This window comes from Phalacrocorax aristotelis, chromosome 2 (assembly GCF_949628215.1).
Source record: "Phalacrocorax aristotelis chromosome 2, bGulAri2.1, whole genome shotgun sequence".
Taxonomy (NCBI): Eukaryota; Metazoa; Chordata; class Aves; order Suliformes; family Phalacrocoracidae; genus Phalacrocorax; species Phalacrocorax aristotelis.
Genome location: NC_134277.1, coordinates 66180212 through 66199654, shown reverse-complemented (window position 1 = coordinate 66199654; position 19443 = coordinate 66180212). Strand labels below are relative to the sequence as shown.

The window sequence follows — 19443 nt, the reverse complement described above, 5'->3', positions numbered from 1 at the left end:
TCTTTCTGTTCACCCTGCTGCCTCCCCTGCACTAGAGTACAAATGTGTTTCCCACATACAACCAACCCAGGCAAGCACCTGCTTGTACTGTCCCCATCAGTCTAAATTCCCTTGCAATTAGATGTTTGATTTTAACGTTCTTTTTTTAAGCCCACAGGCCCCTTTCCCCTTTACCTCACCTCCGGCTTGTGTAGCCCCGCATACCCTGATCAATATACCTGACAAGTTATGGTCACATTTGGTTGAGATGCCAAGCCTCTTCCCTCAGCGCCAAAATAGACATACACAGCACCCTAAACAGCAGGAAAAGCAAATACAGGATGAGAGCGTCTGCATGTCAGCACCAGGTATGAAATTCAAGACAAAGCACAGGGAGTGAAACAGTTCTGCAAGGGCTATTAATACAGCTGCATTTTTCCTATCAGAGCCTTCTCATAATATTGTCTTTTCCACCCCAAACCTAAGAGTACCCATGCTGTAACGTGTACTGCTATAACCAGGGAACAAACTAGAGAAGTACAGAGAACACATTCAGGTGGCTCATATTTTGTTAATTATTATTTAATGCAGTGGCACACAGTGCCAGGCACAACAGATGCATGCAATTTTCCAAGCTAGTGGGTCTGCATAAAAGCATTTAAATTCCTATTTAGGCATCTAAGTTAGTATCTGAAATTCTGAAGAGTTTTAAGCTTAATGGATGTTGTTTAAACCAAGACATTTTGCCTCTCAATTTGCGTGGGCTGAAAATACTCAGGGACCATTACATGGACTTATCTGGTAGGCTGCAAGTCATTAAGCCTCTGTAAATTGATTATTTTAGCAAGTGTGTCCATGTTCATATCACATTTTAGATATCATCTGTTGGCCTGTGACAGCAGGTGACAAGGCTCACTGACCCATGAGGTCTGTTCCAGACTCTCTGTTCCTAAATAAAAAGGGTACACCTGTATTTCATGAATGGCTCCTCCTTACATTTCCAGCACATCAGTGCTGCAAAGCTGCAATCCGATTTGGATTTCTAATGTACAAAAAGGCCCCTGAGAGAAATGCAGCTAGCTGTCACTGTTCTGGTCAAAGTACTCACAAACCTTTGTGTTTAAATTACAATGTCACTTTGAGCAACAACAGAAATTCTCTCACTTCACTGTTCAAAAAACATGTATCGACAAAAATGTTCTGTTTGGAGAGAAAAAAAAAGCCAACAAACCCATGTGTGTCACTTACTTTGTAAGTTAGAAACTGAGATCCCACAGAAGGTGCTCCAATTGCCAGATCTGGTACCCCGTCCTCATTGAAGTCCAGGACTGCCAAGGCAGAACCAAATCTTCCTGAAGGCTAAAAGAAGAGGGATTGCTCTCATGAAAATAACAGACATTTTCAAGACAAAACCATCAAAACCTAATGCACGTTTGCAATCACAGCACAGGGAAGAAACGGACACAGAGATGACAAAAATCTATCCCAACAAATCTTAAGATTTTCTTAGCGTCACTGTTCTCCCAAGTAATAACTATTACACTAATACACTAACCCAGAGCCAACCGTTCTGCTTGAGGATGTGGAGGTGCTAAAGTGTACGACAACTGAACGCAATATGGTGCTGCTTTGCTGTTTCCCCTTCTGAGCCTAGTGCACCGTTGCTGTTAAGCTTATTTCCCGTTAACAGCATTACAGCTGTGAAGCACTAAAACACTCTGTAAGGAGACAGCAGCTGTTACTCCACAGTTTATAACCACAGGAACAGATTAAAAGGAAATTTATCTCATCTCTCTATTCTCTTCTTTGTGAATAAAGGCATTTTCTACAGAGGATCGTCTTTATTACCCAAAAAGATTATCTGATCCTGCTTCTCAGTTACAAGACAGTCACCATCATGCCAAATCATAGTTTTCTCTTTTTTTTTAAAAAATAATGTGTACTCTTAGTAAAGACAAACAATGTTTTTCTGAGAAGTTATCAATTAGCGAAAAAACATAGCTTCAAGAGAATTGAAACTTACGTTGAATTAATAATTTTAGATGAAAAAGGAAGAAAAAATCAGAATATTTTCCTAAATGCAGGGACCTGAATGAGCTATACTGTGACTTACAGAGACATTACCTCAGTTTTATTCAAGGGCAACTTATGTTCTAATACCCACTTATCTGGCACAGTAATAAAAGTGAACCTACAGATCATCATTGCTGTAATTGTTCTCGTGACTTAAGTAACAGTTATTTTTCTTGAAAAGCATATGACATCCTTTTACCAGAAGGGGCATTTCAGGAATAATCCTCGTATGTATTAATGATACTGTTGCTCAGTCAAAATTTACCACGTTTTCAGGCAAAAAAATATAAGTGACAAACATCCGACTTGACCCCTCACCTGATGACCCTGTAGTACTTGGTCAGCTTTCCCATCTAGATCCATGTCCTCTGGCGGCAAACCTGACTGTTTGCCATAGACCACGTACACCCGTCCTATCTGAACGTGGCCCAGTGTGCTGTACCCTGGTGCTCCGACCACCAGATCTTCATATCCATCCTGGTTTAGGTCAGCTGAGACCATTGCCCTGTACAGCAAGGGGGTCAACAAAATAGTAGCATTAGCTTCCAGACTACCACAGCAACAGCAGAAAATGAATACTTTTACTTCTTTCAGGTAAACCAAGACCTGCCTTTCCCTACCTATTTTTCTGAAAATCTACACAGCATTTTTCACACTATATAATTGATTTTCATTTTCTTGAGTTAAATAAAAACAGAGCCTTGAAGATTCACCTTCCATGAATGCAGCTGAAATCTGTAAGAACTGCTTTTTACTTACTGACACGAGGCACCTGAGAGCAATCAGAGCAAGGAGCATGAAAAAGGGCTGCTTGCACATGACACAGAATACAAATGATGAAATTAAATATCTTTCTAACCGAACCTCTGATTTAATCAATGGACTTAACAGTAGATAAGCAAAGGGATCACAGGTCTCAGTAACATGTTGGAGTTTAGAGAGGGAATGTGGAGAGAAAAGAACTAACTACTGTTCATTTGGCTGGTGTGAAGTAAACTCCAAGAACTGAATCTTCAAATTTTGAGTCAGAAGCAATAAAGCAAGATGAACAGCAACGCAAATTTATTTCATGACTCTTCCCTGCCACAGGTAAAGCTAGGATCTCTCTAGCAAGGAGAGAGAATATGCCTCTTTTTCTGTCCTGAATATATCTTTGAACTCCCTACTAGTGTTGTAGTGTTTCCAGGAACGCTCAAGACATCAGTGATCAATTCAAGACAGACAATTAATTCTGCACAAACACCAACCAATAACAAAAAAAGGGTAACAACGTTCCTATACTGTTCAGAACTAGAGCCGATGTTGATCCTACTTTTGGTTCCTTCCATTCTGAGCTTGATCACACACAGAGCATTGAGCTCTTTCACTAAGGACAGAATGTAAAAAAATGACAAGACAACCCTTCCGAAGAAAGAGGTTGTCTGAGTAGAATTCACATCTGAATGGAAATTTTGCTCTTGATACCATTTTATTCAGTACTGACACAAAGAAGCTTATGCCAACATCTGAAAGAAAGGTCTTACGGATTAACTTGTTGTTCTGGCCAGTCAATATGAGCCATTCAGCCAGATTTGCATCAGTAATTGATTTGGACTGTCACCTTTTAAGAGCACCCAAAGAATAAACACAAATATTTTGGTGGCTACTCAAAATTTTCAGAAATTAAGAGGAAGGTGGGAAGAAAAATATTACCAACCATCCAAGTCTAGCATAGGGTGAAGTCAGAAAATATGAAGCTGCTGGCTTGGAGATGTACTTAGAAGACTTTTGATGTGTAGCTGCTAATGGTCTCCAGACATTAGTTGCAAAAGCACGGTTTATCAGGTCAAGGGAATTCTGAAATAAAAATAATACAGAGACAAAAGAACGGTTAAAACACAGGCTGAAACTCTAGAACAGTATGGAGCACCTCAAAACCAAGTCACCAACAGTGGCAATCACCACGTTGATCTAAGTGGACTCTGACTCATGTCATAAGCACCATTCTAGAAAGAGACAAAAATCTGTATGCTCTAAACGGAGCACTGCTAATTTTTCGCTGCTATGCTCTGTTGGGACTTCTTAACCCCAAAAAGCGATCATATGATTCTGTAAAGTGTAAGTATTAAAGACGTATTTTGTAATTTTTGGCACTGCAAGATGTGTTCTAACTTCGCTATACAATGAGCAAAGTGTAAAAATTGAATATTTACTATGTACATATGAATATGTAGATTAACAGTGGCTGCTGGAATCTCTGTGAAGTCACAGGATATTGTTAACATCCAGAGATCCTGCTCCACTGTGCAGCATCTCAGACAGAAATGAAAACAATTTTATACAGAGCTGAATTTTACCTGACATGTCTGTCACTTCTCACTTACTGTTGCCCAAGGTTGTATGTTGAAGTGAACTCCCCTCTCTGTATAATTTATATTCTTTTCAAGAGCTTTTGAAAGCAAAGAAGTCGTGTTCTTGTGACGTTCATTTTTTGATTGTTTATTTCTGCTAAAATAAAGAAGGCAGTAATAACAATTAATATAACTGAATTAATGGCTTGAGTATTTTACGACAAAGCTAGGAGAAGCAATCATATTGCATGCAATCGGGTGGCTACTTCTCCTATATAAAGGGAGTTCTCAAGAATACCAATTAAGCTGTTTTCTCTTGAGATGTTTGCTAGAGGAATACACAGACTTGTGCTCTGAACAGCTGAGTTCCATATTTCTGTACATAAACCAGGAGAGAATTTAGCTATGGTAAGGATAAACACGAATCAGTAGTTTCATGATTAGTGGAACAAAAAGCGACAACCAAATAATGCGTGAACACTTAACACTTCAAGAGCTAGGTAAGTATTCTTGTCCTTGGGCTGGAAGGTAAAAGCCTCTCTTGTGCACAGTGCCCCTGTGCAAAGCTTCTTTACTGACGTTAAGAGAATCTCAAATTCACACACAAAAAGATAAACCAGATGATCTCTAGTTTTCAACAGCTCACTGTCCACATTATTGGAGGACTCTCATCAGTAAATCTTTGAACCTTCAGAGCTATACTTACACATAGCTGTCCTTGTGCTCCCTTGTGCAGTTTATAAACAGAGGGTTCTCAGGCAGGAAGCAGCCACTAAAGAAATATGCAGAATGCATTTCAAACATTTTCCCACAATGGAATTGAAACTAAAAATACAACTCTCATCCTTACTGATTTGTCTGTTAGAAGTCATCAGTCTTCTCTAGAAACCCTCCTTATTCAAAACAGAAACATCATTATAATCCTGAGAAACCCCTTTGATATTTATTTCAATGACCTTGATTAGGTTCTAAATGAATCTCACATGTCCTTACATAACTCTTAAAGGAAAATTATTGTAACATGTCCTGCTAATTTTAATAATCTAATCTTTTAATGAAAGTGCCATTCTGGAACAAAGAACACAACAGATTATGCCATATTGTATTTCAGACATCATTTCCCAAAATAGTTGCAGTGATATTTTCCATATAAATGGATGGATTAATTGCCACTGTTAGTCTTATAAAGTTATTTACCGTAAGGTTACACTTGTAACAGAGCAGTACAGGGCCAGAACTTCCATAAAAAATACAATATTCTGAGCACAAGCCTGAACTTCCAACACCAGAATTTATACTTTTACTCTTTCTAATCCTATCTGTCTTCAGTGTCTGAAGGCAATATCTGCCCTCCTCTAGGAAGGGACATCTTTGCTGGCTGATGACAGCAGCCAGAAGGTGACACCACAGCTCAGACTGCCAGGCCAGGCAGAACCTCAGGGCATGGCTACACAACATTTAAGCATGCCCTTGGGTATGTCTTTAAGAATGTCCAAAATTTTCCCAGCCTTGCCTGGGGAAAGGAGTGTGAACATGTAACAAATACAAACTCAAGGCCTGTGTAATCCTGTGCACCTGGGTAAAAGACAGCCACAGAAATCCCCTTCTCCAAGTGAGGATTTAAAGCCTAGCACCTCTTCCAGGAAAGCACCTGTCTTCAGAAGAACAATTAAATGGGTGTCAGACCTTGACTACAGCATTTCATATCGCAGGTAACGTAGCTATACCTGGTTCCATTCTCTAGCATGTGGCTCGTCGCATCAAAAATATTGTTTGTCCAGAAAGCCATGTCATCCACTCCTCCGAGGAAATACTCATGGAACTTCTCCACCAGGAATGGAGATTTGCTAGCATATGTTGGAAAAAGCTAAGAGACAAGCAACGTACTTAGGGGGATTACATTGTTTTCAAACTATATATTAATTTTTATAAAGAAAACAGAAAACTAACCTTGGCAATTGCAAGCCTTTCTCCATGCCTGGAAAAAAAAAATCTTCAGAAACAAATTTGCTTCATTTAATAACATTTAATTATTTAAACAGCTCTTTTCAAGGCTTCTGTATGGTAAATACTATGTAAGTCATTACATTTCCTTGTTGGCTGTTAATCTATATTTTTAGAAGCTGTAATGTGAGGAGTAATGATCTTAACTTAAAGCTGCCCTTAATTTGGAGGGATTCACAGTGTTTGTAAATGCTGCATGACTATTAGTAATTAACTGAAATAAAGGATACAGCTAGGTTGTTCAGGACATTCAAAAGCAGACATTGCCAGATATCAAAAGCCTCTTTTGAATTATTCTTGGACTTCAAAGGTTCTACACAAAGTGTAGGTAAGCCATCTGCTTAGGTATGTACCCTACCCCTTCAGTACATTAAACTTGCACTGCTAGCATGCCGCAGTGCGATGGTGCTAGAAGAGACAGCTGTTCTCACATAAATATGCATAAACACATTAAATGCATAAATGTATTATGTAGCTAAGATGCTGCATCTGTGGTGTAATAATGAATTTAGCAGTTATGAAACAGTCCAAATTTGTATTCTAGCCATTTAAAAAATTCAGGTGTTAAAACACCTGGTTTTGGGGTCTAGTAGGGAGTCTGTATTGCTGGCCTCAATTCATACATTTCTGAGCCAGCATTTCAAATAGGATTATCATAGTTTTCCTACATATGTAGGAATTTCGTAATATCATAAAGAATTTAGTAAAATTTCGTAAATTTTCACTTACGAAAACCCAGGCAAAGCTATTCAACTTACAGTTCGAGAAACAGCAGGTAAGTACAGTCAGTAATTGTGCTTTCAGTTATGATCTCTCTTCCATAAAACTCCCTATAGATAGCTGCTAGGTCTTTGACGGGTACATACCTAAAAGCGAGAGAAAAGTATTATAACAAGAGTTTTTCCACATCACCTGATGAAAGATTACAGTTTCTGTAATAACAACATCCTGCTTTAAAATATTCTAAATTTCAAAAGACTACAGAAGGTCAGGAAGATTTACAAATGCCAGAAAGACCAGGATTGCAGGTGCAGTTACTCTCTGCACAGCACCCCTCCTGTTCAGGTTCAAACTCAGTAACCTGCAGAACCATTCCCCTACGGCTACTGCTCGTGGAGTTTCCACACTCCCTACGCTGGTTCCCTGGCTTGGTGGTCACATAATCTTGGAGGAGGATGTCCTCAAACTCTCCACTGTGCCAAATCTACTCCTAGCCACACAGACGTTTCCCACCGCTGTGCCAGAGTTTTATTAATGAACTGTGCCTTCTACACCTAGATAAACTACATCCTACTTCAACAAAACAACTCAAATGCCCTACTTTATCAGCAGAGAAAAAAGGCATGTGAGTTTTTTCAGTTAAAAACTGTGAGAAAAAAACTCTGTATATCTAAAACTGCTGCTTCTTTTTATTCTTTTAAAAGCTGTCTGAATTCCACAGCATCTATAACCATAAACATCCTCAACTACCAAAATTTTAAATGGAAATCTAAGTGAGATTTACTTAACTGAGTTATTTTACTAATTGCTAGGATATTCTAGCAAACCTTTTTCACTGATTATTTGATATATAATTAACTCCTTTCAGAGATAAATAATTTAGTCTTTCTTGCTGTATTCCTATATGTAAACCTTTTTTCTTCTGTCCTTCCAGTTTTTCAAGGCAGGGAATGGGGAACAGTAAATATATATATATAAGGAATACCAAACTCAGAAAAATTCCAATAGCCGCACGGTTTCTTCTGAGAGAAAGATAAAGGAGGACAGCATTTTGTTAAAACACAGTGAGTATAAAGAGTAGGCAGAAATAATTATTAAAGAAGGTAACCTCATTATCTTACCAATTTGATGCCAGATAACTGAAGTCCAGCTCAAACTGACTCAGCACATCTCCTCCTGCAGATGGAAGAATGAAAAAAACCCACAAAGCCCAACATACCAAACTCATTAAATATTTACCATGGGTAACAGCAAGGATGAAGCTATGTATGGCTATGCTAGCTACATTTATACAGTAGATCCTCCAGCTGTATATTTAGAATACATAAATGGTTCACCTGAAAGTATGCTGCCTATTTTATACTTCGAGAGAATAAGAATCATCTAAAATTAAAATCACGGTAGTGACTCCATTTAAACTTTAGCATCCTTCAGCCTGTGTTTTGGCTTTATTACAAGTATCCATAAACTCTATCACATCTGCTGAAACATGGAACATGAGGACAGGGATAGCAGGGCTTTGCAAGCTAAGGGGGAAGAGTGAGAATAGAGTGTTGTCCACATGATTCATTCTTGGCTCCTGCATTGCACAGGGTCGGAGCCAGAATCACCCACCGTGATTTTGAAGGGGAATAGTTATTCTAGTAGAAGGATCTATATCAGCAAACAGCAACATTACCAAAATCGCCAACATTGTGAGCGTCTGAGTATGAACCATGAAAATCAATCTGGAGAAAGAGAAAAAGAGAACTGTCTGTACTCTCATCCTTCCATACAAACAATTGTCCAAGCAGCCCTGAACTTCACAGGTCCCAAACCTGACCAACTTCGTTCTTGTGGAGTTTGTGATATTATGTCTCCATGAAAATCTTCCTGAAACAGGGCTAGTTTTTCTCTTCCCTCCCCACTGGAGTCCAAAGCAAGCTATCAATTCCAACAAATCCAATTATATCAATAAATATAAAAATGCAGGCTTACTTCTCCCATGGTCTTCAGAAATCCTTGGTTGATGCCCAGGCTATGCCAGCTAACATCTGCCACCATATGTGAGGCAATTCCAAACAGGAAAGCCACCAGCTTCTCTGTAGCCTATACAACAACAATCCACTTGTTGTAGTCAGTAATTTTACTCCTGCCTTTAAGAAGAGGTGAGCATTTTACATTGGTTCATTAGACAAGGTGAAAACTCTTACAACCCAGGAACTCAGCATGGTGAAGTGTTGACCACTCATCCCTTGATGCTGGAGTTTTGTGACTTGAGAAGCTTTAAGCACTTCATACAACCAAGGGCCACAGAATTATATGGTTAATGTCAGGACAACTTGTGTACTTCAAGTTAGATGTGTACTAAAGTGTTTTTCTGGCCTGAGGACAAACACTTCCACTTCAAAGGAGTGACCCCCCTCTGCCACCATGGGTGTTGTGCAGACATACAGAGGAGAGAAAACATTCCTGTGCAAGTGCTGTTCACTGTAAAAGTACCTGATAACAGCCCAGGTATGAAAATACTCATTCTGACAAACAGAAAAGTTATTTGGAATAATTGTTTTAGCAACAGAAATTTAATTTCTCCAGAAAAGACTTATCTGCATTGAATCTTTCTTTTAAAAATCTGTAATTGAATCACAGTTTTTGACTAATCTATACTTCCCAAGGGTTAATAGGTCACAAGATCAGTATCACCAATGGCCAGCCAAAAGGCTGGCAGACTTGTTTAGGTCTTAAAGAGCTCATGCGCTCTCAAATGCTGCTCCACCTCTATGACTCTCCTGAGCAGAAAAAGAATGGCAAATTCTCCACTAAGGAAAAGAAAACAATATCACATTTTAAATCATTCTCAATTTGACAGTTTGTTTTTCCTCTCCTCCTGGGTAGCTGATATACCATACACAAAAGCATATCAGGCCTAAGGCCAACATTTCATAAGTCAGAATTCTAAAAGACACCTGGGTTTCAAGCATTAAACACTGAACCAGATCTGACAATAATGCAAGACCACCAATCACATTTGAAAGTGAAATGTATCATAAGCATCAGACCACATTGGAGATAATCGATATGGAAACCATAACCTTTTTGTCTGGTAAAGATGAAAATAGGATTTCAAATTTTCCTATATCAGTGGAGACTTTAATTTAAAAATGTGTATTTTTCTACACTTCCCAAAGGATGAAATTGCAACAAGTGAAGGTGTAAAAAACAGTAGAGAGCAAAGTCAAAAGTTAAAGAAATTTTCTTACCTCTTCCCAAGGCTGAGGATAATTCCTTCTGATATAACGAATACTTGTACTGAGAAATGGTGACCAGTGAGTGTCTTCAGACACATCATGGAATATTCCTATTGCAGTAAAATTATGTCAGTATTTGTTTTTTGCTTTGGGGAAAGAAAAAGTAAGATTAAAAAAAGAAAAATAGAAAGGAAACTGGGGAAAAGAAAAGAAGGAAAAAAGGAAAAAAAAAAAGGAAAAGAAAAAAGGAAAAGAAAAAAGGAAAAGAAAAAAGGAAAAGAAAAAAGGAAAAGAAAAAAGGAAAAGAAAAAAGGAAAAGAAAAAAGGAAAAGAAAAAAGGAAAAGAAAAAAGGAAAAGAAAAAAGGAAAAGAAAAAAGGAAAAGAAAAAAGGAAAAGAAAAAAGGAAAAGAAAAAAGGAAAAGAAAAAAGGAAAAGAAAAAAGGAAAAGAAAAAAGGAAAAGAAAAAAGGAAAAGAAAAAAGGAAAAGAAAAAAGGAAAAGAAAAAAGGAAAAGAAAAAAGGAAAAGAAAAAAGGAAAAGAAAAAAGGAAAAGAAAAAAGGAAAAGAAAAAAGGAAAAGAAAAAAGGAAAAGAAAAAAGGAAAAGAAAAAAGGAAAAGAAAAAAGGAAAAGAAAAGAGGAAAAGAAAAGAGGAAAAGAAAAGAGGAAAAGAAAAGAGGAAAAGAAAAGAGGAAAAGAAAAGAGGAAAAGAAAAAATGTTGTCTCCATGAAAAAATGATAGACTTTTGTTCAATTTCATATCATACAGGTGATACATTTTGCAATCCACTTATATAAGAAGAGCCAAATGAGATGTATTTTTATATGATTTATACTGTTAAAAGATACTAGATTCACCTTCCACAATTTTGGTTTGAAGCATCTGAAAATTTTGTGCCTGCTCCCTTTTTTTGTGCCTGTGAGTAGGAACAATACAATGAAAAACTGCCTCCCAAGTGGAGAGGATAAAGACAGATGACAGGGAAGCTGTTCGCTAAATCAAAGCATCAAATTGTATGGCAGAAAAGCTGATGGGCATAGCAGCCAACTCAAAATATCATGCTTTGGGACAGGTATCAGTTTCTACAGAGCGGAGGAGGGCTATGTTGTCATCATCATTTTCAACAGAATGGCAAACTTGCCAAGATACAGTCAGTGCAGGAGCAGAAGGGCAGAGGAAAGCAGGAAAAATCAGGTTTTCCTTTGAAGCATCAATTTGTGCTCTCACTTGGATTTATGCAGAAGAGATTATGCAGGATCTAACTGGGACCTTGCCTAAAAATTTCTCTGTACCTACATAAAGCCAAGGGCAAAGTGATGCTGACGTGACGAGACTAAGCAGCACAATATTAAATCCTCTAAGGAAGAACCTGGTAGGCAGGAGATAGATTGTTGAGATCATCAATGCACTTGGGGGAAGAGTATGTGTTTGTTCAGACAGAACTGCGAAACAGCAAAAGATTAAGGAATGCTAAATGCTGAAACTGAGAGAGCAGACCTTGTGGGTGATTCAGTCACCTCCTGGCCTTTTGACATTTTACAGTGCAGATGAACTAGATAACATAATGATGGGATTTGTTAGACCTAAATTAGACATTCACAGAGTAGACTTTTACATCCAAGTTTGTCTCCTGCCTGGAAAGGCAGTCTGGATGGTCTTGTTCTTGATCTAGAGGCACACAGTTAAAACAGCTCAGATCTGTAGAGGTACCTATTTCTTCCACATTGACTGCTGACAAGTGGCCTAAGTATAAAGCAAGGCAAGATGGACCCCAACTTTAGTGAAGGGATGTGGGCTGGAGGCTGCAGATAGAGAGCCTCCGATCACTTGCCTGGTATAAGGGAGAAGTCAAAACTGTTAGAAGGGAAAAACGAGGTAGATAGAAATAACCAAATTAAGGCAGCAACTGAAGAAATCCCAGAACATCAGTCCTGAAACAAAGACAAGCGAGACTGAAGTTTGGGACAAGACATTGGCAAAGCTGGACAGAAGACCAGGAACAGTGACAGGAGCCAAAACCAGTATTAAATGGCAGAGCAGAGGAGCAATCTGGATGTGAACTGAGCACCACAATGTAACAACAGAGAACACCCTCCGTTAGGCAACCTGGATGGGGCAACCTGCCTATCAGGATATAAACCAAGCAGCCTGTATTTGGCACAAACAACAGTCAGCATCAACAGCCTATGACTAAGAAACAATGAGAAGCCTAGCTGCCACTGTGTGATTTAAGACTTTAAGTAGAGCAGGCAATGAGAAAAGATGGGGAAAGCATCCTTGGAAAGACAAACAAGGACTTTGCAGTTTGAGGCAGGAAAAACAAATCCTGAGCTAAGTGAAGGCACTGGCACTCAGCTGAAAAACTTGTAAAAGATGAGGCAAGCCAAACAAAGATCCTAAGAACACTTTTAATTTAATAGATCTGAATTTGCATGATCCACTAAAATAAGCCACCTCCCATACTTTAGATTTTCAGTAAGATCTCAAACATCAAATGGCCAAATATCCTCACACAAACTGCATATCACTGCCTTGTCTCTGGCATCTGCCTGAATATCCTAATAGCTTGTTTGTTGGAGGACAGAGTGTCTTTGTCCCATCTGCTAACTGCTCACTATCTAGATTTACCACTTCAATAGCAAATATCCTGGACCAAGCTCTAGCTGGCTGTTTTACAGCACCGGTGGTGTTGGGGAAGCTGACTGGAACACGATGCCCAGGGAAGTGGTTGAGCCACCATCCCCGGAGGTATTTAGAAGACAAGTAGACATGGCACTCAGGGACATGGTTTAGGGGTGGACCTGGCAATGCTAGGTGTACAGTTGGACACAATGATCTGAAGGGTCTTTTCCAACCTAAATGATTCTATGATTCTAAGAGCTGACCTACCAAAGCTGAAAAATCAGGGACCAGCTGCAAGTCAAGACATACTTTTTACAGCCACTGCAACAGGGTGTTAATTTTGTTGTACAGCCTTTAGATCTGCAAGCACCAAAACTAAGACTGACATTAATTTCAAACAGAAAAAGGCAAAAGACAGCAGTCTGGCAAAGAAAGAAAGGCTTTAACCTGCGATGTTACACTTCTTCCCCCATGCCCTGACTCCCAGCAAGTCCTAAAATATTTTAGTTTTGTGAGCTTTTAATATTCTCCTATCATCTTTATGACTGATCTGTGAGAAACTAATACTTAATATAGAAATTAGCTCTAGACTTTCCCTAAGACTTAGAAGAAAGACCATTTTGCCCTCTCAGTTTCTCCCCAAGACAGTACTTGGTCATCTGACCTAATTTAGCCAAGCAGCATCCTTCTATCAACTTGCCCTACACATTAAGTTACTTTCTTAAAACATTTTAAAATGTATTATTTTCTTACATAGTTCTACAAAAAGGCTCAAAATACTAACAAAAAAGGTCGACGTTTTTGTGGGAAGGTATTTTTGGCCATACTTCATTTCTTGTCACATAACTATTTTCAACCCTCCTAAATTCTGTAGGGTTTTCACCTAAAAGTACAGCTGTTACAATATTGGACTCATAAAGCTTTTCTTACCACTTTTGCAGATTGAAGGATAAAATGCGTCAGGATAAATGCTTCCAGCCTGAAATGCATCTTGGTGGTTTAGTAATAACTGGGAAAAGGATGGGGAAAAAAGGAATCAGAATGCTATTGCACAGCACAAAACCATAGTTCACTGCCAATACCGAAGATAAAATTTAAATCTCCATCAAGATACCACCATTACCTTGGTAAAATATGTTAGTTCAGTGTCGTCACCATCCCCCATTATCCTGTCCCGCTCCCCACTTTGCCAAAATACTTGTAAGCGAAACTAAACTAAGCAGTATACACTCCTTTGAAAGGACATTGAGGAAAGTATTCCTGTGATCTAACTTAGATACTGGTGAAGTCACCTTCTGAGGGTGCCCTTGGGCTAGACAAAAAGCCTCGTCTGCTATCTTCCATCCTCTGAATCACAGCATAGCTGCCTACAGCGGACAATGTGAATACCTCCCTTGAGTGATTTCCTACTTTGACAAAAGATCAAGCTATATGAAACGGTCTTCTTTACCTTGTGCTAAAGGATATTAAATTTTTTAAAAAAACAAAACACATATTTGTTCATGTGTTTATGAAAACTGTCCACATGCTTACAGTGCTCTGCTGGGTACAGTCCATGAAAGGAAAAGCTATTTGCACCAATTAGAAATAGGTTAAATGATATATGTGGTGGACTAAGTTCAAAACCTTGCTGACATTTTGCTATCCTTATGTTTACTAAATCCTCCTTCTAAAAGTCCTCTACTGATTCTTCTAATACAATGACCTATGGAGGGTATGACTTAAGATGAGGGGACAAAATGCAAGAAACCACACACAGTATATACGCATTATTATAGCTACTACATATTTGAAGTAGTATTCAGAAGGAGTCAAATTATTTTCAACAAAACAAGGTAAAAATACAGTCTAGGCACACAGTTACACACATATTACTGAGAAAAATAATAAAAGGCAAGAAGACAGAAAAACACTCAGAAGAAAGGCATACACAATTAAGCAATAATATGCTTCCTACCTGTCTATAATTAACGTTCCCTTCACGCTTAATGAAAAACTCCAGAGCTCTATGTGCTGAAAAACAACATATTGAAGTATTGAATTTATAGATACTGTGGCAAGGCCCACGTTTTGGTTGAAGCATTATTAAAACCAGAATACATCGCATCATCTTACCTAAGCCATGTGGCGCAGGTGCATGAAACATGATTTCTCAGAAAATGCTGCATGTGCGAGAGGCTGTGTTTTCTCACCTAGGGAACTAATAAGGAAGTGCTGTTTCTGCGGCAAACCTGCACACTGAGGTCTCATCAGTCTCTCTCCAGTCCCCCGCTCCCAAGCTGACTGACAAAGGTGAAAGTGCTTAATCGCAGGGAAAAGGCACTCCCCGCGTCCAGAATTGAGCTACAGCAGTGAACTGACATGGATCGCACCCAGCACGTATAGAGTACAGATCATAAAATTCTAGCTATAAAGGACCCACGTGCACTGTATTTCAGTTTCACTGTTGCCCTTAACATTGGAAAAGGTACCTCAGGAATCAACGTGGATGTTTCACAGTTTGATTAATTTTTAACATGTATGGAAACCAACAAAAATCTCAAGTCAGCAATGTAAATAATACTATTTATTCACTGAATAGGGAGACATTCTTGCTGCCAAAATATTTTTTGAGCAAGCGCAACAAGAGAATGAAACAAACTGACATCACTTTTCTTTAATGAAGTCTCCTTTTAAGTGATGTTAGATCCCAGAGCTAATCTGTTAACACTATTCTAAAAATACCCAACATTGCCTCTAAAATTATTCATTTGAAACTGCATGCATGGGTTATCATCTTGCCCACACGAAGTTTTACTCCTTACTTAAAGCTATTTACAAACTAAGACTGATCAAGATAACCCAGAATATGCTGAATTTAATTTGACACTTACCAAATAAATCACATCACAAAAAACCCCACTCTCACTCTGAAATAAGATCTGGGCAAAACTACGTGGGTTTCAATGATCTTTCATGCTAAATTTTACCCACTTATCTAAACCATCCTTATATGCTAAGGTACCTTAAGGACCAATCTTGCACCAGAACAGGAAAAACTTTAAAATAATAATAATTAAAAGTCTATCATTTTAAGGCTCAGCCATTCCAACACACCCCACCCCCCCACCCCCCCCCCCATTTCCAGTGTGGGAGACTCTCAGTTTGGCAGGTCACTTTTCCTGTCTCCTGTTCCCCCTGACTCCCCTCATTACTCCTGCGGGCCCAGGCCCTAGAAGTTCACCTTTACAATGAATTTCGTGATGGATCCCCACAGCTCCACAGAGTCCTATGGGTCTGATGGGAGCCCCTGGTGGGGAAGAGCTTCCTCATGCAGACCTGCCTCCAGCTACGAGGCCATGGCAAGTAGGACACAGCACAGCTCCGCCAAGCACACCGAACATGATCAACATTTTGAACAGGCAGAGCTTTTCACTGTTTTAAAAGTACTTTCAGAAGTCTGTCCAGGATAGACTTTGGTGCTGGTTTTGAGTTGGAGAAGCTCCTTTCTACAGTTCACTTGGGTTTTTTTTTTTTCCTGGAATACTCAGTGTTTGGATTTCAGTATCTTATTATTTGCACATTAACAAAAGCACTGATTTTAGCAATATTGGAGCTGAACCCAACTTAATGTAATTTTCAGACAAATGGACAAATTTTTTTGTAAACTATGACCCAAGAGTTCAGCACACACACTACTCCTCAGACAACCAAGAACTTTAAATAGATGTTTTCTGCAATATGCTTCCTTGATTAGCATAAAATGGCTGTTTCAGGACAGATCCGTAAGCTCCTGTTTCTCTTCATAAATTTCTTGCAAAAACACTGTTCTGCCAAATCTGTTATTTCAGGTTTTCAGAACCTGTACTGATTACTGTGGGTTTCTTGACGTATCGTTAGGAAAAGCAAACGGTTGCAGGATCCTGACCAAGGGTACAACACCCATTAAGGGAATATACTCTCAGTCTCGAATGCCATGAATAATCCCAGCTTCTAACTTGTTCAAAGCTGCATATATTCAGTACTTAAAGACTAAGACTATTACCTGTATAGAGGCATCATCCATTTTACTATCTCTTTGAGCAATGGATTTATAATCAGAAACAGAAGACTAAAAAATTAAAACTGTCAATTTATTATGAGTAAATGTTTCAGAATAACCTCGCACTGCTCATGAGTGTTCTTGCAAGAACGGCAGCAGAAACTAGATTTTAAAAATAACGCAAGCAAACAAGCAACAAAAACCAGAAATATTTCCCCACTTTGAAATTCACTCCGCTCTCTCCTTCATTCTCTACAAATCTAGGCTGTTCAGGCTACCTACCAGAAAGACACAGAACAAAATTTTCATGATGTTTGTCACAGATACAAACACATTACAGCATTTTATCTATTTTATGTAGATATGGCAAAATTAATACATGGTGATCTGAAAACAGAGCTACCACAAATGACCTGTGTTATTCTCTAGCTTAAATATAACAATCCTGTAACTGTGTAAAGTATTCCTCTTCTTTCTCCAAAGCAAACCCTGTCTGCGTAAGAGACACAGACACAAACATTCCAGTTACATAATGCCTGTGTTTTAGGCACGGAAAAATACGCCATCAAATCGATTCAAGCATTTTGCTTATAAAAAAGCCAGTAAAGTTTCAAACTCCAGAACCAAACTACTCATCCATCATATTTGTTATTCATTTTTTTTTAATTATGTAGAATGCTCATTACTTTATTCCCCCTCTTTGCTTTCCAGCTGAATCTCAGTTTACTTCTTTTCCCAAGCAACTCAAAAGACATGAAAATTCATTCTGAACATGTCTTACCTATTTCAACATGTGTTGAAATCCCACATGGGACACATCTTTGGCAGAAATGGCATAGTATAACCAGCAAAACAGAGCAAATCTTCAAACCTGCCATGATGCTGGCTTGAACTGTGACTTTCAGAAGCCTGGAGCAGTAGCACTGTGACCTTTGAAATGTAGGTTACGGAGCATGCCTTTTCTTTCAGGCATATTGCTGACTCAGCCAGTAAACAACTGCTGTATTTGAAAGGCTATTTTATACCAATGCTTTTCTTTGCCTCAAATACAGTAATTTATAAATAAGACGAAATAACCTAGTGTTCCCCCACTTTAATTTTGTAATATCTCTGGGGTTTGGGCAGTGTAACTGCCACTGCTGCACAGCAGCAGCCAGGTCTGTTAACATACAAAAGCACTGCACATAAGAGCATCCTCCCACAGTTCGTCCAGCTCATGGTGCTCTTGCCTTACAACAGCCTTGTCAGGTTTCACAAAAAAAATTAATGCCAACTGCCAAAGCAGTATTAGTAGAAGCGTAGCAGCTCCCGCGTCGTAGGCAATACAAATTCACAAGCTTTGGTGAGCTGATAGGACATTGCACACATATATTTGGGTCTTATGATCCAGACTGAAAGCCCAGTTGATATACTGGGGGAAATCACAGTAGTCCTGCCATACACATGGCTACCAACTTCTGACCGCGGAAGCCAGGTGTGCCGCAGCTCCCAGCCATCCTCCGTGCCAGCCTGGCCCAGCCGCCATGCCAGGCCGCTGCTGCTCAGCCTGCGGGCAGGGCTGGCACGTGCAGCACAGCCACGCCGGTCCCCGGTGAGACGGTGGCACTGGGCAGAGCCTTGGCACAGCCCTCAAGCCAGAGACCGATGGCAGCTGCCACGGGCCCTGGAGTATGACCGCGGGCCGGTGCTCCTTGGAGCCAGGCCATCAAGCTCAGGTCCCCATTTTCCCGAAAAGGAGGTTTGTTTCCCAAAGTACACACAGAGCGGAGGTATTTTATTCATTACATTTTTGCACAAAGATGGGTGCTAGGCAGTACCCCCACAAAGCTCGCACACTGCACCAAGGAACTACACAGCATTTATACAGTTCAGTGCATCAGTAACAGCTAATATTCACATCCCCCAACTAATAACCAGTTAGTTTCTTTCTCATTTCACCGTAAAGGTACAGCTCCCTTTAAATTTACCACACATGCTCAGAGAGCGAGGGCCTTATTTAAATAGAGGGTTTCCTGGCCTATGGCCATGATTTTTAGTATTATAGTAAGGGTAGTTCACCTAAAGGACACTTGGTTTTAGTTCTTACCAACATCCCAATTAGTTGTCCTCCTTGACTATATACTTGACTACCACCCAGCTTCTGGCATCTTCTGAGGCGGGATGTTCCTTTTCATCAGTCTCTCAGTTCTTCTTCAAGGATATAGTCTCAAAACAAATGCTTCCCTATTTTTCGGCTCCCTTCTCTGGCCACCAAATTCTCTTTTGCCCAGCTCACACGGTTCACTGTTATTGCTTAGCGGAAAATTCAATTTTCTTTGGAATATCACCCCCTCTCCCTCTGGACGGGGGTCTCAATGGGGTTGGCGAAACGGGGCTCCGGGATCCAGCAGCCCCCGGCCGAGCTGCCCGGACCCGTTAGCGCAGACCCAGCGCCCCTCCCCGCCCGTCCTCCCGCCGCCGCGCCCCGG

At 39.6% G+C, this 19443-nt stretch overlaps 1 protein-coding gene across 7 annotated transcripts in view; it reads right to left on the bottom strand.

Annotated features, from left to right (window-relative positions):
• GPLD1 (glycosylphosphatidylinositol specific phospholipase D1) overlaps positions 1-19406 on the bottom strand; it is a 37547-nt gene extending 18141 nt beyond the window's left edge. Inside the window, exons 1-16 of one of the 7 annotated variants that reach the window (XM_075083888.1) lie at positions 17757-17912; positions 14912-14967; positions 13885-13963; positions 10346-10443; positions 9084-9194; positions 8785-8833; positions 8228-8282; positions 7145-7252; positions 6333-6375; positions 6110-6249; positions 5089-5154; positions 4416-4539; positions 3749-3888; positions 2371-2557; positions 1228-1338; positions 219-293 (exon numbers count right to left, since the gene is read on the bottom strand). In XM_075083888.1, the coding sequence (XP_074939989.1) occupies positions 219-293; positions 1228-1338; positions 2371-2557; positions 3749-3888; positions 4416-4539; positions 5089-5154; positions 6110-6249; positions 6333-6375; positions 7145-7252; positions 8228-8282; positions 8785-8833; positions 9084-9194; positions 10346-10443; positions 13885-13963; positions 14912-14967; positions 17757-17853 (1539 nt within the window). In that variant the 5' untranslated portion in view covers positions 17854-17912. Of the gene's footprint in view, positions 1-218; positions 294-1227; positions 1339-2370; positions 2558-3748; positions 3889-4415; positions 4540-5088; positions 5155-6109; positions 6250-6332; positions 6376-7144; positions 7253-8227; positions 8283-8784; positions 8834-9083; positions 9195-10345; positions 10444-11189; positions 11249-13884; positions 13964-14911; positions 14968-17756; positions 17913-19061 lie in introns of those variants that run through there. The other 6 variants (XM_075083889.1, XM_075083891.1, XM_075083890.1 and 3 more) reach the window with 6 other exon arrangements.
• Between the last annotated feature and the right edge of the window lie 37 nt (positions 19407-19443).